Source organism: Schistocerca cancellata, chromosome 3 (genome assembly GCF_023864275.1).
Source record: "Schistocerca cancellata isolate TAMUIC-IGC-003103 chromosome 3, iqSchCanc2.1, whole genome shotgun sequence".
Classification (NCBI taxonomy): Eukaryota; Metazoa; Arthropoda; class Insecta; order Orthoptera; family Acrididae; genus Schistocerca; species Schistocerca cancellata.
The window spans coordinates 788,838,129-788,865,591 of NC_064628.1; the positions used below are offsets into that span (position 1 = coordinate 788,838,129).

At 38.0% G+C, this 27,463-nt stretch overlaps 1 protein-coding gene across 4 annotated transcripts in view; it reads right to left on the minus strand.

Moving 5' to 3' along the window:
* Positions 1-27,463, minus strand: part of LOC126175842 (chromodomain-helicase-DNA-binding protein Mi-2 homolog) — a 165,826-nt gene that overhangs the window by 87,787 nt on the left and 50,576 nt on the right. For all 4 annotated transcript variants that reach the window (XR_007535621.1, XR_007535620.1, XR_007535622.1 and 1 more), the window contains exons 9-15: positions 23,907-24,103; positions 22,396-22,519; positions 19,473-19,670; positions 10,529-10,689; positions 10,182-10,356; positions 3,655-3,776; positions 70-239 (exon numbers count right to left, since the gene is read on the minus strand). Coding sequence is in view for 1 of the 4 variants with exons in the window: in XM_049922847.1 (XP_049778804.1) it covers positions 70-239; positions 3,655-3,776; positions 10,182-10,356; positions 10,529-10,689; positions 19,473-19,670; positions 22,396-22,519; positions 23,907-24,103 (1,147 nt within the window). In the remaining 3 variants the exon portion in view is untranslated. The remainder of the gene's footprint in view (positions 1-69; positions 240-3,654; positions 3,777-10,181; positions 10,357-10,528; positions 10,690-19,472; positions 19,671-22,395; positions 22,520-23,906; positions 24,104-27,463) is intronic.

A 27,463-nucleotide genomic window follows, 5' to 3' on the forward strand; every position in this document is an offset into this window, starting at 1 on the left:
GAAATAATTCTTTATAGATCAGGAAAAAGGAGGAAAAGTGGGGAGGGAGGGAGAGAGGTGTACACTTACCAGCTAGGATGGTGTCTGTGCCTTGCCCCCACGAATATCTTAACCAGTTAAGACCTTCAAGTTGATACGGATGAAGCTGCATCCCTGTCTGGTCAATGTATTCTGGTTGCTTGTCTAACTTCTTCTTAAGATCAGTCAGTGGCTTATCAGGAGGTGGAGTATATCGTCGCCTGGTGAAAGAACATACCATAGCAGTCTCTTATGACATGGAATTCTTATGAGATAATGTCCTGGAACACTTACATTTGTACATAATACATTTTAATTAACCCAACTCAATTTTGGACCGACAACTCCGTGTTCTTCACACAAACAATACTTAAACATATAATTTTGAAACAGTCAACTGTAATATGAAACAAGACTTCCTTGTTATATAACCTATAAAAACTATTATTTATATCTGTTGTCCTCTAATCCTTACTGTGATTTTTCTATATAAAAGGCAAAAAGAATTGACAATAGACTTCAAACCTGCCATGATCTATTTTTCTTAAACTTCCAGTCTTACTGTTACCATCTAATTGTTGCAAATACCATAAATTCCTCATCAGTCTATATTATGCCACCATTAAGCCTTGTTACTGTAACTGCTTAGTTCACATTACATTATCAAAGGTATGCTATACATAAATGAATGTCACAAAGGTCAGCACTATTTTTTAAAAATTCTTTCTTGCTTTAGTTAATGCAACACCAAAATTACCTCTCAAACACTTTGATCTTTTCTAAACAGATCTACATCCAGTATTTATTCACCTCTTTGCAGACCTCCACTATATTATAGTTAACAATACAGTTACACAAGATTTACAACAAACTGTGCAGTAGTTTTCACATTTAGCCCTGAATAGCCTTGTCATCATTGTGATGATTTTCCATGAATTTGTGAGTGAAATCTTATGTATCTTAGTTTATGGCATCAAAATATGTGATCTATTTCACAAGTCTTCCTCACTGATTCTCCAGGTCATGTAACACTCAAATCGATTGTCGTTAGAATAATCAAGCAACAACAATAGTTTTTCCTTCTGTGTGTCACAGAATTGGCAATGTCGGTTTTTCAGTGCAATTCGATCAAGGTTTGTTGCCTATTAGCAGGAGGTGGACTCAGCTAGAGTCACACATGCTCAATCTGTTTGTCCCACAGCAGACTGCGGCTGATGACAGGCTGTGCAGATGACACAAGCTGCCAAAGAGGCCCATAGGACCACCATGACATGAAGAAGGTGGAGAAGAACCTGCTTTTGGCTCAAAGAATTGCTGTATGGTCCGGGGATTGCTGACTGGAGGAATGTTTACGAAAACTTTAAACATGTTTTTCTCCGAAATATTGATTTTCAGATTGGCAGGAAACATAACTTGAGAATGGTGAATAAGATTTTGATCAGAATTTGATGCCAGTATTCTAAATTGAATTTTCTATCAGTATACATAGCCATTTTGCCATATCTTCAGAAGATCATTTTTGGTACAAGCTTTTGTCCGGATGAAGAAAATGTCATTTGTTCAAGAAGTCATCCATACATGCTGATAGAAAATAGATTCACGAAATCCCACCAGCCGCAAGGGGCCTTCCACCTGGTGCAGCAGATACGAGAAGTGTCCAATGTAGGAACAAAAATAATCTGTTGAAGGCAGAAGTGTAAGGAATAAAGCTCTATCACCAGATTTAGCATTAATTTTTAATTTACTTGAAGGAGGAGAAAGTGGGAGGGGGAGGAAAAATTCATAAAAATCACCTATTTTTCGTATGCTCTAAGAGGACTACCCTCTCGAATTTTGGAAATATAGTCTTTAGTGTGAGACTATTTTAGGAGTGGTTAACTCCGAGTGAATTAACATTGGCCCAAACTGCACTTTCCAATGTGTCAAAACAACATTCATGGCATGATTCAGCACTAACAGAAAAGAGTATTTGTCTGCTGTTTTATGTGTGAATTATTTTATGTTGATTATTGGCAATTAACAGTCTGTTTTTCAGATTTCTGTTCAAATTTAAAGAGGAGTCAGCAAAAGACGTCAACCAAATTATGTGTGAAGTTTTGGAATTATGCTAAAGAACGCTGAATTCAATGTGAAGTGGACTACTTCCACGTGTTTCACACTTACGTACAAATTCAGACATATACATTCCGATTTCCTTACGCCATTTTGCTCGATTTGTCAAAAACAGCACACAAAATAATCCTGTAATCAATAATGAAGATTTACATTGCAGTTATAACTATTGTCACTATTGTTGTCCCAGAGTGAAGCCTGCATGAGAATTATTACTGCAAAAACAATTTTAAAAAATATGCCGTGTTCAGAGTGTTGGCACTCTATGCTTGTTCTCTTCCTTTCCCTCTAGTGTTAACCCTTCTTCATAGGTACAAATGTATGGTGGTGAACACTGGCAAATTGTCTGTTAATGCTCATTCACTTGTGTTTGCTTCCATTCATTGTAAAGTAAACAAGGCTTTACAATCATTCACTCACATTTGCTCCCATTCACTTTAATATAAGTAAACAAGGCTTTACAATCATTCACTCACATTTGCTCCCATTCACTTTAATATAAAACAGGCTCTAGAACATGGAAATGGTATCATATGATGATTTTTCCTTGGTTGGCGTCCTCAGTTGTAATACTTCTTAAATGAAACAATTGCAGCCATTTGACCAATTTTTACTATTCATTTATTTCAGTATTGCAGTATTGCAACACAAGATGGAAGCAGAAGTTTATCAAATGGTATCACATTAGGCCTTTTGCACTTGAGAACGACTCTACAGCTGAAATGGCAATAGTGAAATAAATAAAAATTCAGTCAAGTGGCGACAATGATTTCATTGAAAAATCATTTAATATGGTTTCTGAGAAAGAAGCACAGCTACTGCATTATATTTATAGCCACATGCATAAAATTTAGGGAGTGCTTAAGAGTTCTTCACTAATTCATGCTCATAACTTTATGAGCTTTATTCAGTAGCAATGCTACCTCAGAAACAGCTTTTTTCACAGACACCTGACACTGGCAAGTGATTTGGGGCTGCTTGTGCTTAGGCAATACTGCCACATATTCCACTGAATGACGTGCCATCTAGTCAATGGTGCTACAAGGAAGCGCGTGATGCTGTTGCCACCTGGTGGCCATTCCCTCACGAGGGTCGTCCGTCTGAGGAAATGGACGGTCAATCTGTTTCTTACATGACCTAGACTAATTCCAAAGGTATGTAGTACAAATGTGTGTATTTCTAACAATGTGTTTCAGTTCAAAGCAATCAGTTTTCTGCCCACTCTGATCACAATATGGAATAAACCATTTTCTCGAAAGTCTGTCAGCACTGTTATTCTCACAGTTGTGAATTTGAAACATCTTGTGTGTGCACCTCTGCATCCCCATAACAATACTTAGCTTATGTAATTCTAAAGTTTCCTAAATCTATACAGATGAGACTTTTTGGCAATAATCCTACAGTTTCACTGACAAACCACTAGTAAAACAAATTGTGTACTAACTGATGCTAAAGGGAGTAGTAAGTAACAATAGAAACAAGAAAAAATCAGTTTTCTTCTTTATCTGCAAAGGAAGTACTTACGGCTGGTTCTTATCACTGTTTGCTGCTTCTTCATCTAATAATTCTTTCGTTTTTGTTTTCTTGCCTTTGCCTTTTTTGCCTTTCTTACAGCTGCTGTCCATATTGTAAGATGCCCTCAAATCCTGTTCAGAACACAATGTTAACAGTTACTATGTGTGTCAAAACATGGTGTTAATTTCCAATGATTCTCGAAACTGCTTAAATTAAATACTTAATTAACAGCAAACCTTACTAAATATCCTTACCGAAATGAAGCATCACCCTCCAACAATTATGAAACATGTTTTCTGAACATCCCTACAGCACAACAAATGAAAATCCCAGAACAGAAAAAATAGGACTGACAGCCTTTTAACCACCAAGAAAGTACATATCAAAACAACATGTGGATACCACCAGAAGTTTTTAAATGTAGTCAGCTCAGTAACTGAAGAGACAGATGGTCACTCAAACTCTTCCTGTACTCACTCACTTTGTCTATTACACTGCACAGATATAATTCTTTTCAAGTTTCTTTTTTCTTGTATTATCATTGCCACATCATCCTTTAACAGCTCTTATTCTTGCTGACTGGACTCTCACAGTTCTCGTTTTCTAAGTTTCCAGGTTATGCTTCCACATATTAATGTTGGGACAGCTGTTGCTTCCCTTCGTGTCATATCCTTCAGGAATTTTTCTATTTCTATTATGACAGTCAATCTATCCACATGTAAACTGCACTCAAGATATTTGGAGTCCAACACTCATTCTTAAAATACTACTAAAAGAAGACCAGACACACCACTGCTTTTATTTTATTTTACATATTACTAGTCCACAATCTTGATGTAATAGGTGTAGTTGAGATATTCTTCCGTAGAATTCTTTTTAGTTTTTTATGTCACCAGGACATTGGTATAGTTTTAACTGTAATCCATCAGGTTCCATATGACCATGTTGGGTCAAAGCTTCTTTATCGTGAAACAAGTTGCTACATAACTCACTGAAAGCTGATAAATTTGTAGATAAAGTAGAGAAGTATATAGGTGGTCATGTAACCCTTAATCCCTGACCTAAGTAATGACAACGGAAGGGGGGAGTGTGTGTGTGTGTGTGTGTGTGTTGGCTGTCTGATGGGTCAACATGTAGATGTGACAGAATGGTAGAAACAAATTAATGTGTTTGGATGCGCCCATGACCACACCTTGAATAATCTGCCCAATCTGTTGGTGTATCAATGAAGACTGTCCAACACTACTACAAAGAACGATGTACCAATCATAGCCATCATAGAATGATCCTAACTGACATGGACTGGAGACAAGTAGCACACTTTGTCAATGACTACTGGTGTCAAACCAGACTGGAATTACTGCCGACAGTGAATTACGGTACATGTCAGTCCTTTTCTGAGTGAAACTTGTGAACAGAAGTGAATGCTATGGACATATGGAGCTGGGTACATCGCAAAATGTCAATGCTCTAACTGGCACATAAAGCTGCACTTCAATGGGATGAACAACACAGAAATTGGATAGTAGCTGACTGGTGGTGACTGGTGTGGCCAGGTGGGTTGCGAAATGAGCTAGAGCACTGAATATATCTATGGTTCAATGTGGTGTTTAAACTACAGTGTGTGTGCGTAAGGTCTCATTCAGGCCAGAACTGTGTTCTGTGGTGTTTTAGTGCTTTTTTTTCCACACACCACAATTTGGGCCCACTGATTCAGTTTACTGTGAACCTGAAGCAGGAGGTTTATTCAAACATTTTGGTGACCAAGTTTGGTCCTTTCCTATCTTCATGACAATTATGCTTTGGACACTCCTATCTTCCAATCTAACAACAACCATGTTCATAGGAATGCACAATTCGTTCCTGGTTTGAAAACTCTCAGGCACCCTATCGCACCTCAACTAGCTCACTAAATCACCCTATCTTAATCCAATAGAAAATGTCTGATGATTTGGCTCAGCAGCTGAACTGAAGCAATCAACCGTAAGTGTAATTTTGTAGCTTTGAAGACTCTAATAATCATTCGGTGGATTCAGCTGGATACAGCATACCTGAAGACAGTCGGAGGGTCAATGTGGAGGCTGGCCTCGCCTGTTCATCCTGTCAGTGGGCAGGTGGCTGCTCCTTCAGCAGGGCCCGAGCAGGCACACAGGGACAAAGGCTTGCTGGTTATTGGGAACTCCAATGTTAGGCGGGTGATGGAGCCCCTTAGGGAAATAGCATACAGAACTGGAAAGAATTCCAACATGCACTCCGTTTGTCTGCTGGGGGGCCTCATCCAAGATGTGGAGGCGGCCTTGCCTGCGGCTATTGAGCATATGGGGTGCAGTCGTCTGCAAGTAGTTGCTCACGTCGGAACCAATGATGCCTGTCGCTTGGGTTCTGAGGCAATCCTCAGTTCGTACAGACTCCGGGTGGATTTGGTGAAGACCGCCGGCCTCACACACGGGGGTGCAAGCAGAGCTCTCTATTTGCAGCATCGTTCCCAGAGTTGATTGGGATCCTTTGGTTTGGAGCCGAGTGGAGGGTCTCAACCAGAGGCTTCATCGACTCTGAAGGTCTTGGCTGCAGATTTCTCGACTTGAGCTATTGGGTGGGGAATTGTAGGATGCCCCTAGATAGGTCAGGGGTGCATTACACAAAGGAAGCGACTACTCAGGTTGCAGAGTACTTGTGGCGTGCACAGGGGTTTTTTTTTTTTTTACGCTAGGCAGCAGTGCGAGGTATCCTGATGATCACTCACCAGTCGACGTGCAGGCAGGGAAATCAGGACGCGCTCAGTATAAAGACACTTCAGCTATCAAGATATTAGCAGTAAATTTTCAGAGTGTTCGGAATGAAGTTACTGAATTTACTGCCCTCCAGGAAGCGGTGGCATGCAAATTATTCTCGGGACTGAGACCTGGCTGAACCCTGAGATAGGAAGTTCTGAAATATTCAGTGAGGGTTGGAATGTGTATCAGAAAGACAGATTAGATACCATTAGGAGGTGGTGTCTTCATTGCAGTTGACAAAAATAGTGTGTCTACTGAGGTTGAAGTAGAGTGTGATTGTGAAGTTATCTGGACATGTCTAACAGGGCTAGGAGAAATAAAGTTAAATTTTGGGTGTTATTACCGGCCACCATGTTCCACCGTGACAGTTCTAGAATCATTCAAAGGGAGTCTGTATCTCAGAAGTACACGGATCATGCTATATTAGTCGGAGGTGACTTCAACCTACCTAGTATAGACTGGGATGTCTACGGATTCATTACAGGTGGTACAGACAAGCTGTCATGTGAATTACTTTTGAACACATTATTCGAAAACTGTCTTGAGCAGCTAAATCAACAGCCAACGCATAATGGAAATATTTTAGATCTGGTAGCCACGAACAGACCAGACCTCATCGACGGTGTCAGTGTTGAGACAGGGATTAGTGATCATGCTGTTGCCATTACGACTATGGTTACGGAAGTTAAAAAGTCGGTCATGAAGGCTAGGAGAGTATTCTTACTAGAAGAGCAGATAAGCAGTTGTTAGCACTCCACTTAGTAAATGAATAGACTTCATTTACTTCCGGTACGATGGACGTGGAAGAATTATGGGCAAATTTTAAACACATTGTAAATCATGCATTGGAGAAGTATGTGCTGAAAAAGTGGGTTAAGCACGGAAAAGACCCACTGTGGTTTAACAGCGCAGTTTGGAGAATGCTCAAGAGGCAAAGACAGTTGCACCCGCGGTACAAGAAAGATCAGGAGAATGAGGACAAACAAAAGTTAGTAGAGATTCATGCTGCTGTAAAAAAGATCGATGCGCGAAGCATACAACCACTACCACTGTCATACCTTCGCAAAAGATCTTGCTGAAAACCCAAGGAAATTATGGTCTTACACAAAATCCGTAAGCGGGTCGAAGGCTTCCATGCAGTCACTCACTGATCAGTCTGGCCTGGCAACGGAAAACGGCAAAACGAAAGCCGACATTTTAAATTTAGCATTTGAGAAATCTTTCACGCAGGAGGAGCGTACAAACACACCGCCGTTTTGAGTCTCGTACAAATTCCCCTGTGGAGGACATAGTGATAGACATCCCTGGGGTTGTGAAGCAGCTGAATGGGTTGAAAATCAATGAATCGCCAGGTCCTGATGGGATACCAATTCGGTGTTACAGAGAGTACTCTACTGCATTGGCTCCTTACTTAGCTCGCATTTATCGTGAATCTCTTGCCCAATGGAAAAAAGTGCAGGTGACGCCTGTATATAATAAGGGGAGAAGGACGGATCCTCAAAATTACAGACAAATATCCTTAACATCAGTTTGTTGCAGGATTCTCGAACATATTCTCAGTTTGAATATAATGAATTTCCTTGAGACAGAGAAGTTGCTGTCCATGCATCAGCATGGCTTTAGATAGCATCGCTCACGTGAAACGCAACTCGCCCTTTTTTCACATGATATCTTGCGAACCATGGATGAAGGGTTTCAGACGGATGCCATATTCCTTGACTTCCGAAAAGCGTTTGACTTGGTGCCCCACTGCAGACTCCTAACTAAGGTACGAACATATGGGATTGGTTCCCAAATATGTGAGTGGCTCGAAGACTTTTTAAGTAATAGAACACAGTACGTTGTCCTTGATGGTGAGAGTTCATCGGAGGTGAGGGTATCATCTGGAGTGCCCCAGAGAAGTGTGGTAGGTCCGCTGTTGTTTTCTATCTATATAAATGACCTTTTGGATAGGGTGGATAGCAATGTGCGGCTGTTTGCTGATGATGCTGTGGTGTACGGGAAGGTGTCGTCATTGAGTGACTGCAGGAGGATACAAGGTGACTTGGACAGGATTTGTCATTGGTGTAAAGAATGGCAGCTAACTCTAAATATAGATAAATGTAAATTAATGCAGATGAATAGGAAAAAGAATCCTGTAATGTTTGAATACTCCATTAGTAGTGTAGCGCTTGACACAGTCATGTTGATTAAATATTTGGGCGTAACACTGCAGAGCAATATGAAGTGGGGCAAGCATGTAATGGCAGTTGCGGGGAAGGCGGATAGTCGTCTTCGGTTCATTGGTAGAATTTTTGGGACGATGTGGTTCATCTGTAAAGGAGACCGCTTAGAAAACACTAATATGGCCTATTCTTGATTAGTGCTTGAGCATTTGGGATCCCCATCAGGTCAGACTGAGGGAGGACATAGAAGCAACTCAGAGGCGGGCTGCTAGATTTGTTACTGGTAGGTTTGATCATCACTCGAGTGTTCCGGAAACGCTTCAGGAACTCGGGTGGGAGTCTCCGGAGGAAAGAAGGCGTTCTTTTCGTGAATCGCTACTGAGGAAATTTAGAGAACCAGCATTTGAGGCTGACTGCAAGACAATTTTACTGCCGCCAACTTATTTCGCAGAAAGACCACAAAGATAAGATAAGAGAGATTAGGGCTCTTACAGAGGCATATAGGCAGTCATTTTTCCCTCGTTCTGTTTGGGAGGGGAACAGGGAGAGAAGATGCTAGTTGTGGTACGAGGTACCCTCCGCCATGCATCGTATGGTGGATTGCGGAGTAGGTATGTAGATGTAGTAGATGTAGATGAAGAAATTTGTAACCCTCTTTCTTGCCATATTGAGGCCATTACCAAGGGTGGTTACAGTATTGTTTGATGTCACATGGAGAGAGAAATTTTTTATCTAGTGTGCTCATTCTACACAGCATAAAGCTCTAAAATATTGTGAGGAACTCTTGTTCAGAACAAAAGTTGTGTACTGCAAGATAATCTCTCAATTTATATTTGAATATCAATATTAATATCAGAATAAAGTTTTCCAGCACTGCTTGATGCCTATTGAAAATGAAACCTGCAGAATAATGCACATCTTACTATACAAGAAGTCATTCATGATGTAACTGTAATCAGCATCAACACTGAACAGATTCATACCACATGTGACAGAATCTGTTCACAGATTAAAGTGTTAAGTGCAAAATGTTTTTCTGTCTAGCGTTCACAGAATGAATATGGCAGTTCCATTTGAATGAGTCCATATTATTAATGTTAGCTGTAAATTCTTTTGTAAAGTGATAATTCAAAACTGATACTTTGGATGTGCATGACAATAATTTTGAGGTGCTGTAACAGTTTGCCTGGGATACCGATTCTTCGAGAAATACCACTGACTTCCTGCGAAGCAAATCCTGTCATCATGACTACGACGATGGAAGCAATCTATGTGACTTGCAAGCAGTGTACTCTTTTGAGGGAGCAGCAAATGGGTCAATGTGACAGGTGGGTCATTGACATCCTAAAGAGCAGAACCCCAAACACAAAAACCAGAGATCCTCCAAGGAAATGGTATAGCAGCGAGTACAAACTTTTGATGACAAAAATAACCTAAGATGCCTAATAACAACACAAGACCATGCACATGCAAAAACATGTGAGGACATAACTTGCAATTAAAGACTGACACTGTTGATGTTCAAATGCATAAATTAAAGCATATTTGTTAAATACCTGACAAATATTGAAAAATCTATGAGAACAGGCAGACTTACATTGTAATATTCTATTGCTTGCTTCAGACCCAAGATATTCTCATTCTCATCTTCCCACGTTGCCTGATCGTAAGACAAGTCCCGCCATTTTACCAAGTAAAGTGTCCGGCCATCACGCATGACACGGTGGTTGATTATACGGTGTACAATCATCCACTCGGGCTTAATACCATACCTACAACATAAGAATTACATCTTAAAAAAGAGGTGGTACAATATGACCTGAACTTGTGAACTTCAGCAATCATGTCTAAGATGTACAAGCTATTACGTCCCTAAATTTTTGTTAGAAAGTGACTCTGTATGAAAGAGCAAAATAAAAATAGATTTATATTATATGGTCTCACCTGTAGTACTTATCTTCAAGCATCTGGTCATCTGCATTTGCTTCCTTAATGCGCTTCATGCGATTATCCATTTCATCCAATGGTTCATCCAATTTTGGTGGTTCATCCATATCATACTTACGCATGTAACTCCGTATCATAAGTGGGTGAAATACATCCATCTAGCAATAAAACAGTTACATGGCAAGATAAGTCTGAGAAAATAATATAAATGAAGTGTAGATTTAGATACTTTATAAAGGTCATACAAGGGTTTAAATCAAAGTTACATCAAATAAATCTCATTCAAAGTTCCATGACATGACCAAGAGTTTCTTTTAAAGGAAGGATTGGTTTTACTGTGGAGGTTGACTAATAGAACAGAAAATCTTTTAAATGGACAAAAATACTGGACATAGTCAAATGCCTTTAACATATATCTAAAATTTCAGAGGGAAGTGAAACAAATCAAATTAAACTTTGAGCTACATTTAATTTTTCTTTATTTTGGGCTTGTCAATTTGATATTCAGCCACTTACACAAACTACCTCAATGCCAATGCTCGTCAAATATTCGACAATATGATAGCCTCATCGGAAGGTTTATTTTTGCATAACATCTAATTTATATATATGATTTCATTTTTTTCTGTGAAGCGGGAAGCTTTTTTTTCCCTTCTTCACACTAGCTAAGGCAGCCAATGAAATCTGTTGTGAAACACAGTGTGCACTTGCTAATATGTAGGTTCTTGGAAATAGAGTGTCCAAACTTACAAAGGCTGCTTACAGGTACTGAGAGGACACCAAGACTGTCACCCGGCCAACAGTCAAAGGTAATGTCACAGAATTCTTACTTGCAAATATTTTACATACAGAAACTGCTGAACTACTTATCACCTACAATGCCACGAGTCAACCGAACACGAATAAATAGAAAAACAATTGCTTTCCTCAACTCTTCCTTTATGTTGCTATGCTCCTACATAAAATAGATGGTTCCAGGAATACAAGGACCAAGATCAGCCTATTATTAGTAATATCAGGGCAAAACCTCTCACTGAGAATGTTATGATTTCACAGATAACTGTTCCCATGCGAAATTCCACAGATTTTGGCACTCTCCTACAAATGGTTCCACATTAGTGACCCTGATCATATCACTTTCTGAATTATTTTGTTCACACAGTTTATTTGTCAGAAACTTCTACAAGAAGTAGTTAAAAAGCTACCCTTTTAATCACATACTGACTTCATATTTGCTTCACATGAAAACACTAGAAATAATGGATGTCATCATTGGAATCTAAGCAACTGCAACGAAAGTTTTCATAGAGGACTTCTAAGACAAGACTCTGAGGTTTTCAGATTTGATATGTTAGGGTGTATATGTGTACAGGAAATAGAATTACCTCCTAGCTATAAAGGAAGAAAATATTAAGGTTTTTGTCAGCTGCATTCTCTACAACATGGTCTTACATTCTGCAACATGATTCTCATTCAGAAGTTTAGGACATATGGAACAGTTACTGTGAAGCGAAGAAGTGCAGGTTCGCCTTGTGTGTTGCTCACATCCTGTTCTCCATGAGGAAGGATTAAGAGGAGATAGAATAGATTTTTTTTCACATTTTAGGATTTTTATCTCATTATAAAATTTGCAATTTTCTGAATATATCACTCTCATGGGAAGTATTTTATTTCTTAAAAATATAATCTACACCGGTTGAAAATGTTAAAATTTTTACTTGCATTTCTTCAGGATCTAATAAAATTGGTGATTTTTTATATAGAAGGCTGTGGATTGCTGTATTATAAAGGTCATGTCCAGAAGAGGATGGGCACCAGGTTGAGGAAGTTGAAAAAGTTTGACAGACAAGAAACTTTCTGATGGTAAAACCACAAGAGACAGGCTGACAGACAAAATGATTGATGAACTATAGCAGTATTATGGGGTGGCCACTAGAAATAATTCTGAGGATTTGTTGAAAATGAAGCAGGCAGTATGAACTACCTTCTTCCAGACTGTCAACTGATCAAAAACCAGTAAACCACGCCCTCCTGGACCTGATTCATGGTGCAATTACCACAATGCCCAGCACTCAAACAGTTCATACGGCCATGAACATTCCATCCCAGCAGCAGTCATGGATATCATAAAACCTATTTACAGAGACCTGGCAAATCCTCAATTACTGAAGAAGTGTCTGCATGGTCAGACTCAAAATCCCAATGAATCATTCAATAATCTTATATGGACTCACTCACCAAAAAATGTTTTTGTTTGAATGAAGACTCTAAAGGAGGGGGGGGGGGGGGGGGTTCAGTGATGCTTTATTACTTTTAATGATAGCAACATTGGTAGGGTGAAAGTACTACAGCATATGGGTATTAATCCTGGAGCAAACTGCATCAGAGAACTTTAATGGATGGACAAGGTTTGCATTGATAAAGCAGAGTATGCAGCACAGTTGGCCACTAAGGAGTCCGGAAAGAAGAAAACAAAAGAAAACTGGGAAAAAGATAAAGAGGATGATATACAGTATGGTGCAGGGTGCTTCTGAGTGACTAAAAATAAAAAAATTAACGACATATTAGGTGAGTTACAGTCTCCTGAAACTTTAGAAGCTGTTACTTAAAATTTACATTTTCTGTTTTATTTTTTCCTAAACCTCAGAAACCACTTCGAGTAGAGTATTCAAATTTTCTGGGAGTAATAACATACATAGCCTAAGTCTACTGAACTAAAAGAAGAACATAATGTTATTGTATAATTAAAATTATTTAGGATAAAGTACAAAAAACTAACAAAATTTTAACCGTGTAATTAAAAAATTGTATTTCCGAAAGTAGTGGCTGAAATGCAATGATTTTAGTTCAGTGGACTAAGAACATATAGTTTAATGTCCTGTAAAAGTTTTGTGTCAATGGCTACAGTGGTTCCTGAAATACAGGGAAGCCAAGTCACTAAATTTAACATTGTCAGGATAGGGTGCTCCTGCTCCCCTTAATGATTTTTAACTGGATAGTTTTCACACCACAGGAGAAAGTACAACGAGTACTAAAAAGGTGCAATCCACCAGATTCGTACAATGGTGGAAGGAGGTGAGGGAATGTAGTAGTTATAAAATATAAGATGAAGTTTTTTATTCACATACACAACTACCTGTTATAGGTCTTTTTCCAAAAAATATGGTAGAACTTCTCAACATGAAACTGACAGTAAACATTAAACAACATATTCCCTGGGAATTGCGATAAAATGCACAGCAAGTTAATGAGAAAATCTCAAGCACTCTCATCAGTAGAAAATGTAAGAAACACATCTTGATATTGGTCTAGAAGTAGTTGGAAGACTCGTCTTCACCTACAAATTACAACTAAATAACTGAACTGGCATCTTTTTAAGATGAAATAAATTTATGCATAAACAAAAATTCATAAATCGAACAGTGCTATGCCGAATAGGTCACTTGGTAGAATGTCATCAGTTCATGAATGAATAACTTTAATACTATGAGTTTTGGGATAGCTCATCTTCTGATATATGTGAAACACAGGACACAATAGACATGTAATAAAGGCAACAAGAATTGACTCATCACAAAAATATACACAAGGAACAAGTAAAAGACACACATCCTTAAGTTACAAGGAAAAGATACATGCATGTTCATGTACTGTTTCAATTACAAGGTGCGGTCGAGAAGTTTCTAGCCCGAGATAGTTACCGTAATGACTAGCACAAACAACACTGCCTACTTTTATGGTGTCCCTTTGTATCTATGCAAGTCAAATTTCACGGCTCCAGTTTTGTTATTTTTGCCACTGGGATGTGTTGTATACTGTAGTGTAAGCAAAATGGCAAATCTCAAATCACGAACCGTGCTGCGCTTGATTATCTTCATTTGAAGAGAATGACGCCAAAGGAAATTGTGGAGGACATGCGGAATACACTTGAGGACAGTGGTCTGTCTTATGCAACAGTGTTCAACTTCGAACATGGAAGAACGAGTGTGGAAAATGCACCAAGGAGCAGGCCTATCGCTGTTGCCACCGAGTAAACAGTGACTGCAATTCACGATACAATAGTGCAGGATCGTCGAACAATGTTGCAGCGCATTGAAACCAAATTTGTAACCTCTCATGGTTGCGCTCATGACACTGTTGCAGATATTTTGGGAATGCGGAAAGTTTCATCTCGGTGAGTCCTGAAAGATTTGAATGCATATCAGAGATGGGAGCATGTACAGTGTTGTGAAGAAATCTTCTGCCAATTTGAAATGGGTCAACACAGCTTTCTTGCAAGGTATGTGACAATGGATGAAACGTGGGTTTACCAATTTGATCCTGAGACAAAACAGAAGTCACAACAATGGAAACATCCTTTCGTCCTCTACCCCAAAAAAATTCCAGGTGCAAAAATCAACCGGTCAGGTGATGGCATCGGTCTTCTGGGCTGCAGAAGGGGTAATTATGGTGGATTACTTGCCAAAGTACGTTAATTACCAATGCATCTTACTACTGCACCCTCCTCTGCTGTGTGTGTGAAGAAGTTATCTGAGCGTGCAACCAAGTGTATCGCATTGAAAAATAAATTGGTATTCTGAAATTTCTGTCATTCTTTAGTTGTTTGGCTAGAAATTTTTCAACTACCCCTCGTATATGACATGATTGTATGCTTGCCCCATCTCCAAAAAATTCATGTTATATAACTAAGTTTATAATACAAATTAAAGTGAAAAATCAAACAATGGTAGATTCTGTAGGAAATAATGACAAATTAACATGAAAAGTATTTCTAGATAGCTAACCAACACATGGAACTGCATATTCTGCTGTACTTACGGCAGGGTAGGAATTTTATATCCATGGGAATGTTCCAAGCAGAAGGATCAGGTACTGAACCGCAAAGTCAATTTTATGCCACAAGATGCAACAAATTTTGATGCAAATCAGGATTAGTTCAATTATGTTGGGATCAATATCATTTGTGGCCTACAATAACCACCAGGTATGAGGGGGAATAACTTGCAGACAAATTTTTGAAGGAAAGTTTTGCATTCTTCTTGAAATTTGAGCAACTCTACTGACTGCTTTTTTGAACTCCGTAACACTATGAAAATCCAAACAAAGTTTGCAAGCAGTAAATTACCACCATTTTTAAGTTTTTGAAATGTTACCAATGCATCCAATTAATGCTCCAAAAACTGCTGACATTTAACTAAAATAGAGGACAATTTTTTCAAAACTTGCTTTCTGCAAAAACAGGGCCAAAATTAGTTTTTAAATATGAATAATGCCATTTTTGATGTTTATGTTGGTGACATTTGTGGAAGTGACAAAATGGCCTTCTGGCATTTGCTTTCTGTGTATCTGAATTATTGTCAGGTCATTGTCAGTTGCAAAGCTGCCTGTCTGAGATGACGAATGTGTCACATGTGTTCTTAGCCTGTGTTTATTTTTAATAAAATGGTAGACAAATACTCTGAACCAGCAACAGAAGTTGAAAGGGGAAGGAAGAGAAGGAGAGTGATAGAAAAGAACCAGTAGAAAGTATCGTGAAGAAAGAGCATGGCAGTTGGATGCCAGATGTGGTCATCTTTGAAGTGACTATGTTCATAGGAGGGTGCTAGGGCTATTATGCTGCTGACTTAACCTACAATGAAATGGATGGCAAGTAATTTCCAAGTTCACACTTCTGTTAATTATACACACTGTGGGGAGTCAACTGTAATAGAGATCCTCGATAAAGGGCAGAAATCCTTCAGAGCCATGGGCACAGCAGAGAAAGATTTAAAAGATGAATCACATCAATAAAGAAGAGAGACCAGATATGGCAAAACTGACATAGTTTGTTAAAATATCCAATAATGCCATTTAGTTACACGGAAATATATTGAGGGAGAACTGGGTGGGAGACTGGACTGTAAATTGATAATTCGATTGACTTAAATATTTAAATGTTATTCTTGATGTAATTATGGCAGTCTAAAGTAATACATAAAGTTATATGTAATGTATTTGTTTATTGAGTAAATGGATGATAAGAAAGAAAGTTGTACATCAATATGTTATGCATAAAGCAAAGTCTTCAAATAAGTTGCTATTTTCATAGTCTTTTTGAAATATATGTACTTGCATTGCTCTTTTGATTTATGGATTTATCAATTGCTGCTTTGAAATTAATACATTACATGTGAAGTTTTGCAAAATTTTTATCCATATACAAATCCCTAAACAGTCTCTTGCATTTCTTAAAAATTACAATTTTGAAGAAAGTCAGTTTTGAAAAAACTGATCCTCAGTTCTTGGAGGAATATGCCCACATTAGGGTGTACTGCAGCCCATATTTGGAAAAGCTGCAGTAATAATGACAATGTAGCATGAGAGAGATTTCTCAAAAAATACAGTGGCAGCTCTTAATTATGCTGTATGATTCTAATGTTTTTCCCATTCTGACCGACCGAATTATTGACATCACAGGGAGAGAAACATTTTTTTAAACACACGTTTTTTACATGTACTGATGTAGAATTTACAGACTAGGTATCATTACCTCGATACCAAAACAGTGAAAATGAAGTAACAGTTTACATTTCCACACCTGCCACCCCTAGAAAGCCCATACTGTTACCACTGCCTGTTACAGTTCCATGCAAGCGAAGTCAGCATGCAAAAACCTTATGTTTTAATTAATTCTCACAAGAACGTACTTCAAACTGCTATCATTGTAATGTAGTATTTATTGCCATGATATCATCAACAAACCAAGTTTCAGGAATATTTTTTACTTCAGTCATGAGACACTGCTTGGAAGTAAGCAACACACTAACTTGCACTATGAATAATATTAAGGACAAAAAAAGGTGATAAGCAAAATGTAAATAACTACAGAGGTATATCTTTGTTGCCAGTGGGTTATAAAATATTTTTTTCAACAATACTACTAAACAAGGTAGAAGCAACACTTGATAGCCATTTGGGAGAATATCAGACTGGATTTAGAAAGGGTAAATTTTGCTCTCAACCAATTTTCAACATAAAATCCATAATTCGTCACAGACTTACAAACTCTGAAGGTATGGTTGTAACATTTATAGATTTTAAAGAGGCATTCGAGATGGTTGATAGGGAAACACTAGATAAAGTAATCAGTGACTTTGGCATCAAATCTAAATTAGCAAACCTTATTCGTGAAACGCTCACAGACACGAAATCAAAAGTAGAGTTTCGGGGTGAACTATCGAAGGCATTCAACATAAAAACAGGTGTAAGGCAAGGTGATGGCCTGTCTCCACTCCTTAATTGTGTACTAGAGAAAATAGTCAGAATAGAAACAAAAATTAAAAGAACAGAACCTGTCACCAATCAGACTGGGAACTAAAAACATAGATATTGAAACCCACTGTTTAGCATTTGCGGATGATTTTGCCATTCTTTCCGAAAACCCAACAAATGCTGGAATACAAATCAATCTCTTAGAAGAAATAGCCAACAAAGCAGGTTTAAGAATATCTGTAGAAAAAAACAAAATTTATGACAAATATAAAAAATGCTCCGGAATCCCTAGCAACACATACTGCCCAGATAAAAAAGGCTAAATAAATTTAAATATTTGGGAGATATTATCCAAGAAAATGGCTCAGAAAAATTCGCTGTAGAAGGAAGAATACATAAAATGGAGAGAGCTTAGGGAACAACAAGGAATGTCTACAACAAAAGGTATCTGTCTAAAAATTTGTAGATACAGCACTACAACACAGTAGTAAAACCAGAATGTCTTTATGCAAGTGCATGTTTAGGCATGGACATTTAGAAACAATGAAGAAGTTTATCGCAACATAGAAAACATAAATGAAACACTACAAAAGAGGCGACTGCTGTTTTTTGGACACTTATACAGAATGAACAGCAACAGGTTAACCAAACAGATTTTTAAATATCTTTGGCACAAGAAGTCAACAATAGCCTGGATCAAGAAGTTAGGAAAGAAACAACATCAGTGAAACAGATGCAACAGAAAGAGAGATTTTCAAGAGGAAAGTGTTAAAAATGAAATGATTCCAAGGCAGGAAAGAGTATAAGACAGGGTCAAAATGGTCCGAGGGGAGAAAAAGGATACATAGCGAAAAAATGAAAGAATACTGGAGGAAAAAGAAAGCACAACAAAGAAGAAAGCACTGAAATTGGTGCGTGGTCCTTAGATGACCCGCAAGATGAAGAAGAAGAAGAAGAAGAAGAAGAAGAAAGCAGTCTAAATGTTCAATACTTATCAAGGAACAGGTACTCCAAAGTATTTATAAAATAGTGATTGTAGAAGAAATTAAAGTGATGTTAAAAATTTTAACACACAAATTGCATTTGCTGTCAGACAATGAAAAGTGGACATGACAATTCAACTTCCAGCTAACAAAAAACTCCCAAGTCCAGTGAGCGCACTGGAGGAGATCATAACTGAGCAACAAACATAAAATTACTGAATTCATTCAATCAATTAAGAGTTGAAATTTCTTGGAGTCTTTCAGAATTTACCATGATCTCTCTAACTTTTTAGGCAAAATGAATTTTCCTCATAAGTCCAGGTTATCGAGACAAATCACCATCTGTCCTGATGAATTTTCCATTTTCAAATGGATATTGTTAAATATATTTGTGCTTTGAATCAACAATCCAGCAGGACACCTAAAAACACTCTACCTATGGTAATGTTTGTCTCAGTTAGAGGAGAACCATCATTCAAGGTTTCTGTTACAAAAATATTACACAGTTTGAATCATTCAGCTTTTAATACAGAATGTGTGGCATAATAAAATATAATCAAGAGGCCAGACTTTTGAAGGAGGTGTGTCTAATGTAACAGCTTACAGGAATGTCAAATTAATGTTTTTGCATATTTAAATATTCCTGAAAAAATTTGATACCTGTTTTTCCAACATCTTACTACTTCATTAAGAACAAAATGTCTTACCTGTATTTCTGACACCCAGTCACAATGCCAGTATGATTTTTCATGCCACTTGACAAAGAATTCCCTGAAACGAGGTGGTTTTCGCTGTCCTTTGCTACTCGATGGTTCATCAGACTGCTTTTCATCTCCATCTTTGCCTTTGACCTCTGACCAACGCCACGTTAATATCTTTGACACTTTACCAGGAAGTGGTTTGCACTGCAAGTAAAGCAGAATGATCATTGTACTATATATGAAACAAGGTAGAACACAGGAGATATAAGACAACCAGATATAGCAACAAGAACTGAATAAATAATCCATTTTTTGGCTTACAGGGACCAGGAAAGGCAGCATAATGGAGCTTGACCCTGTGGGAAACTTACCTGTTGCTTTATTGTTATAATACATACAACAATGCAGACTAAATACTGTGAACTTTGTCAATATATTAAATTTAGACATCACTGGCACTCCGTTATCTTGGTTGCATACAACTGCCATAAACGAGTCTACTCAATCTTCTCAACTTAACGTCCCCTCCCTCTACCCTCCTACTAGTAACAGAATGTCAACAGACAACCTATGTCTTTATTGATTTAACACGGTACACTACTACTCCTTAACACATACATAGGCAGTTACCAATGGCTCCCGAAGCCTTACAAAGTTAGACTATACTGGCCACAACTATCTACGAAGATGCTGATGGGATCTGACATTCAATGACTCACTGGTAACTGCATCAGAAATATATGGCAGTCAGTCAACACACACTTTGCAGCATCATATGAACACTACCAACTAATGTGGCCTTTCGTTACATTAGAATTGGTACGAGAATGTTCCATGTGTGCATGATGTGGCAGACATGATCTGTTTGTCACGTAACAAAACAGTGATGAAAGTTCAAGTTTCTGATGGAGCTAAATCCAGGGTGGAGATCATTCTGCTAAACCATGGTACCCCAATGAATACAATAATGTACCAAGGAAAATTCCTTAATTTAGTTCAATATAATATCAATCAACACTAAATGTATCATTACATGATGACTGCTTACTAACAAATGGACATAGTGATGCTTTAATAAAACACTGATGGACACTGTTGAAAAGCAAAGTACTTGCAACACCAGACTGCCAGCCAGTGAATCAGTAACTTTTAAACCAGTGTAGCAGTGCACATTACTGAAATGCTGCAATTTAGGGTCTACAGCACATGCTTAAGGCGTCCTCTTACTGGACAGAAAAATGCACACGAACAAGGAGCTGGCGACACCAAAGTGTGGAATTATTCCACTACACTGCGGAACGTGGAATAAAGAACCTGGCATGGCATAGTTTTGTCTCCTGGAAAGCAACATGGCAAATGACATGTGACATGTTTTAGGTCGCAAGCAGCACAGAGGAGCCCCAATATTGTAAAGCATTAAACATCATTTTCTTTCGCACAGAGTACATGGTATGAATATAAATTGTTTCAAAGCATCAGCAAATTGACGATCTCTGAAAAACATGTTGTTTTAGCTATGATTTGTTATAATAAAACAACAGGAAACTACTTTTAAGTAGGTGAAGGCTTCCTGTAGTTCATGTTTTTAGTGTTATAACGTGTGCTACTGTTTCAATGCTAAGGCATAGCTTGCATGTCAGATATCAAATAATGGCATCTGGAGATTGTGTGTACCATATACAAAGGCCCAGACGCTATGTCTAATTTGTAGAGAAGTTGGTAGTGTTATGAGCTCTGAGTAGCAAAGCTCAATGGAGCGGGTCCATGTCCACCTGCTCTCAAATATTTTTTTTTTTTTTTCATATCTGTTTTCTAAAAGATTCTAGGTCTTTCTTATTCATTATCATCCTGAAAGTCGATGTTATTTATTATAAATAGTGAATTTGTTGCAAAGGCCAATGACTGTCCAGAGACCTTAACATGACTGCCAGTCTATGTCAAAGTAAACCCAAGTTACACACAGGAAGTTTTTGTTGTTATGAAACTTTCTGTACAATACATATACCTATCTCCGAGTTTATAGACTCACTCATGTTTGTATTCCGCCAGTGAAAATCTTTTTCGGTGAAGGTGAGCTGCTTCAAAGAAACTTGTCTCTCACATCCAAATGAAATTACGAAATGAATCTTTATCTCAAAATTATGTGATGAAGTACATTCTTTCAGTGTGATGACTATCAATGTTACATAGAGAATATAGATATTATGTAGGTGCGGACTGATGTTAGATACACTCCCTTAACTATATTCAATTTAAAACCCAAAATGGGATAAAAATTCAACTCAGTTAACAATAACTTCTACCAGTACGTAGCTCAACTCTGTGTACAGCATTATATGGTATTTCTCTACAAGTAATTCACTATTCAAGCCACTGATGAACCCAGAATCTGCTTTGTGGTTTTCTCTACTCTCCAACAGAGTTAACATAGCTATTTTATGCACATCCATTCTCATAAAGAAAACTGTGTGGTCTTTGGGCCAGATAAAGCCCACAATGAATGCAGGAGAGAGCAAAGCACATTAACCAGGTCATCCCATGTGCTGACGGCAATGCCTCAAGTTAGATCAGATGCCTCTCCATGTCAATATTAGCTGCCTTACCCAATGGAGGACAGTTCCAGGGCAACGCTCCAGAGTCTCTACAAATACCGGCAACTTTCTTTTGAATGTTTCATTCTCTTTACTTTTACAGCTGCTCTGACTAATTTTTTTTCTCCTGTACTGTTGTAGTTGGCACACTGATTATCCAGGATGTCATCCTATTTGTCGAACTAGCTTGTGCCTTATACCTATGAAGTGTTTCCCAAAAGATTCACCACCCAACACAATCATTAAGGCATGATACTGATTAATTTCATACTTAATATTTCAACTAATCAATAAAACACTACACAGCTGCAGACACTCTTCTGTAATATTAAACTTACTGAGCAACGTGGACACTTCCAATCTCCGTCAGGGATGTCCTTAAGTGGTGGATTTAAACAAAACGTGTGATATGCTGAAGGACAAGAGTCACAGCACAAAAGCTCGCCACCATCTTTGCAAACTCTGTAACATTTTAACAGTTATTTCAGTCATCCATGAACAACAATGTTAGAAAGAATAATAATTACAGTGACAATCAATAACTGAACAATAAATAACAACTGACATGGCTGCTTCTATACAATAGCAGTTGTGTAATATTTATGCTGGACTGGTAAATATTACATATCCAATACACGTTTGGTAGTTCGTACTGTATTCTCCTTAGTACCATTGACATATGGTACTATAATGTACTAGTAGTTAATTAACAGTAAGCAATGGTCATACTATCAGATATGCTCCTAAACAGATGTTAATATAAAATGAAACATGGTATGTGAATAACTGCAATTCTTCACAACAGAAAGGCTTGGCAGACTCATTTGCTACAACGAGAAGCCCCACGTAACAACACTTAAAACATCAGATCACTGTGTCATTCATTGTTAAAAACATTTGGATCCACAACAAAACTTTACCTCTTGTAGAATCCAGGATGGAAAGTAACAATATTACGAGAAAGAAAGTTGCCACTTACCATATAGCGGAGATGCTGAGTCGCAGATAGGCACAACAAAGGCCCCAGGCCCCAATTAAAGCTTTCAGCCATTTGTCTTTGGCGACAATAGACACACATATGCCGCCCCCCCCCCTCCCCCCATACACTCTCGAAGTGACCTCCCTCACTCTAAGAACAGGAAAATCTCTTAAAGCATACTAACAATGGACCTTAAAACAGGGGTGCCATTCATAAGGAGAACCATTAAAATGTTATAAAAATCTTAACAAAAGAAGGTATGAAATCAAATTTGACCTGACAAACCCTTTTGGTTCAGAAATGAAGGTATATTACAAGAGGTGTGGGAAGTGACCTCCCTCTACCTGTATACGCAGTTCAACACAGTGCTGGATATTCGTGAATGCTACTGCCTGGGTATTGGGCACAACATTCTCTATTTAAAGGTGAATGTTCTCACGTAATTCATTGATGGTATGTAGTTTGTTCTTGTCACTTGATCTTTGAGGTGACTTCACAGAAAAGAAGTCAGCAGTGGTGAAATGAGGTGAGGTGAGCTTGGAGGGACCACAAACATCTGAAAATCACCGTCAGTAAATCATGTTTCCAATACAGCCATACTCACTTTAGACACATGGCTTGTTGCCCTATCTTGCTGGTACCAGACAACTGTCAGTTTCATGTCATTCAACTGGCTCTTCCACCGAATATCAAAATATTGTCAGAATCAAACAGCAGTGGAAGAAGCAAGTCACACGGAAGACCACAAACAGTAAGCCATACAACATTGTTTAACTTCATTAACTTGGAACTACCAAGCTGAAACAACTAAATTGGCGAGGTTCTCAAAGTTTTTCTCAAAGTAGAATCAAAACAAATTTTCACTCTTACCTGCAAAACTCCATGTGCTCATCATCATCCTGTTCCTGAACCCCTTCCCCCTCACAATGTGGGCATGACCATTTGCCTTCTGGAGTCTCTTCTAACTCTGGATCAAGACAGACAAGATGATATGCTCGAGGACACGTATCACAGAGTATTATTTCACCACCTTGCTGGCACACTTCACAGTAGTCTTGGTGATCAGTCTGGAAGAGAGCAATAAAATTCTTAGTAATGATCGTCCTCCCCCCCTCCCCCTATGGCTTCCAGTTTAGTACTTTTACACTCAGATATTTAAAATTTTAAGCATGCAGCCTTCTTCAAAGTAAAATTTTTTAATTGTTTTAGTAGCCCTGTTTCATGTGCATTGCAGATGTGTTTATATTTACACATGACTTGCAATTCAAAAAAGGCATGCTGAGAGGGGAGGGGGCAGGGAGGGACAGGGACATGCGGGGTGGTGCACTGGGGGAGGGGGCTGCGGAGGAGTGGGAAGGGTGAAGGAAATTTGTCATAATAAGATGCAGTGAATAATTTCTTACATCAAACAGTCCAACTTCAAGTGCATTGAAATGTAAAGTATACACTATACTTTTATTTGGAAATGAATTAGGCGAAAAAGAGTGAAGTAAAATAGGATAGGACCTTTAAATGCGAAGGGAAGAGAAATATATGGTTGGAATTGGAGGGAGTAGAGGGGAAGAAGCAGGAAGGAAAATGCAATGAACAAAGGAGCAGCAAAAAGTTACCTTAGAAGCTATGGACTTATCAACAGTACTAGTATAGGTTAATTATCATAACACAAAAACTGGCAATGCAACCTTTTGGAAGATAGTAAACAGTGATGCCAATTAACCTCTTTGCTGCTACAGACATGCTTTCTTCAATTTTTGCCGAAGGCGGCCTTTGATATAGCTGTACTGCTCACCAAATGCTGGTCTTGTGCCGAGAGATGGCATTTTGACAGATAGAGAATACTCATCAACTGATGTTTTGAAAACTATCAGAATAAAAAAATTGATTCTTGCACATCTTAGTCACATATCTTCACTTGACAAAGAACTCAATTTCTTTTTGTTATTTGTCATACTACTGCACTGAATCAAATTAAGTAAAACATGGCATTCAATTTTAAAGAGCTCGCAGAGGTAGAAACGCACTGCATAAACTTTTTGTATGGTTGATTTTAGCTTATATCCCAGGAGATGAAATGTGCACAAGAAATCAAAATTCTACTTTAAAGTTGACAGCAGAACAGTATCTAATTTCTTTCACAAATTACAGATTTCTGTATCTGACAGACAGTCACACTTGATGCATCCTTTCACATCCTTCTGCACTGCGAATCATGTGGTCATAAATAAGGTACGTATGCTGATTTATAAATACTCTGAACTTTTTTATTTGCTGAGACACGGAAGTAATGTGTACATAGCAGTGAGAGGTCGGCGACAAATAGGAAATCCCAAGTGACATATGTATACACATCAACAGCACCTGAGGAAATGGTGTAGCAGGGCGTGTATATACATCCACACAATGAATGGATGGGTTAAAGCAGTACTTTCAATCAATTTTGATTACTCATTTCATCAGTTATATTAATCTTCCTTTCTCACACTTATCTACCCTTCCCTACCACTACCAGTCATGGATCAAGCTGTGTTCTTTCTTGACAGAAACAAGTTAACTTTGGAACATATCTGTACACTCCTGCAACTACTTCCTATCAAAACTTTTGCACAAGTTATTTTTTTTGTCAGTAGGCACCTGTGTGAATTAGCTGCCCCTTTTCCTTAAGAATATCTAAAAAAACATATGATATGAATGTCAGAACATTAATTTTTTTTCCTCCAATGAAGGACTCCATTACATTTCACTCAAATTGTACTTGTTTTTACTATAATAGCTGATAAGAACTACTTATAACAGAACTGTTTTTTTTTATTTTTTGCTATAAAATCTGATAAACTTCATACACGTTACTGTTAAACAATTCACAACTGCTTTTCTTACACTACATGCTATTTAATATTCCCTGCACGAGCACTGCTGGATCATATGCAACCCTTTACTGAGAGCTACAGCTTCAGTCGATGAAAGCACACAAAATACACTGTACAAAGAATATATCCACATGCTAGGAAATACATGCTACCTTTATCAACACTGTCTTTCTGTATCAGTCACCACTGCAAAGGCATCAAGAACTTAAGTGCTTGATGAGCAATTTAAAGTGCCCTAACTCATCTTTTTCTCATTCTCTCCCATTGTCATTAAACATTACATTTGCACTGAGCACATCAGACAGATTGTTCTGACCATATCTCTTCTTTAATGTCATCCACTACATCTACTCAAATTGTTCAAACTTCAAATTTTTGTCTAATTCTGTAACATACTGTATCTGTTAAGACATTTAAGGGGCCAACCAATATAAAAAACGTGATATTTACAGGCACTGCCCACTTTACACTTAGATATTTTACTGCGCCTTTTGCATAAATTTCTGCAGTGGTAACATGTTACACAACAATAACCTGAGTGTCACTACTAAGTACCGGTAGACCTCCACAAAAACTATTAGTAACAGTAATATTGTTAGTTGACAATTTAAATATATACGCACAACAATGTTGTAAACACATTTGGAACAGTGAGAACACCGATGACAACACTGTTTATGTAATTACATTTTCCTTTAGCACCATGTGCAAATTTTTACTTCAAGAAAGAAGTAAAAATTGAATATTAGGTGCATAAACATATTCTGAACGTCTTACAATTCATAATACAGCTTCATGGTGATGGTTGAGGTGTTGGTGTTGGTGGTGGTAAGGACAGACTCCCATTCAGTGTAGGAAGAATTTACTATTTGGTCTGGGAAATAAACATTCCAACAATCTTGTCCACATTTATTAGTCACATCTCTACACACAAATAACTGTGAGCAACAGAGTATGGTAATTTTTATCTACTTCTTTTTCATCACCGCAGATTCTCAAGACAAAATTCGATGGGCTCTCAATTGTATTTTTCTCTTAAGGCAGCCTATTCACATCATTATACATTCTCTCATTTTCAATGCCATCTAAATGCTCATATATCTTTCCTATAGCATTTCTTTTATCAGAGATATAGGTTATCTTTAGTGGTATCATAAAATGTCTGATCATGCTGCTACTTCTCCTGGGAGTACTTCTAAGAATCCCCCCCCCCCTCCCCGGGTTGCCAGAAGTTTCCCAAAGTGAAATTCCCCAACTTCCAGACACAGTTTTAGCATCTTTTCCTGACGAAGTTTGAGGTCTGAAGGCTAAGTAAAGAGGTAAGTCAACAAAAAGATGTAAGGACTTCTGTATTTCTCAACTTGTTTTTAACTGTAATTTTGAATGAACAGCAAGTTATTGTCTCCTTTGCAAGATTTATAATCTGAAAGCTAAGTACACAGGTACATTGTGTAAATAAAAAACCATTTTTAGTCAAATGATTTCAGTGTTTATTAACGAGTCAACTGCAACTTTGAATTATCAGCAGGTTTTTTCCTGCACGAACTTTATGAACTTTCC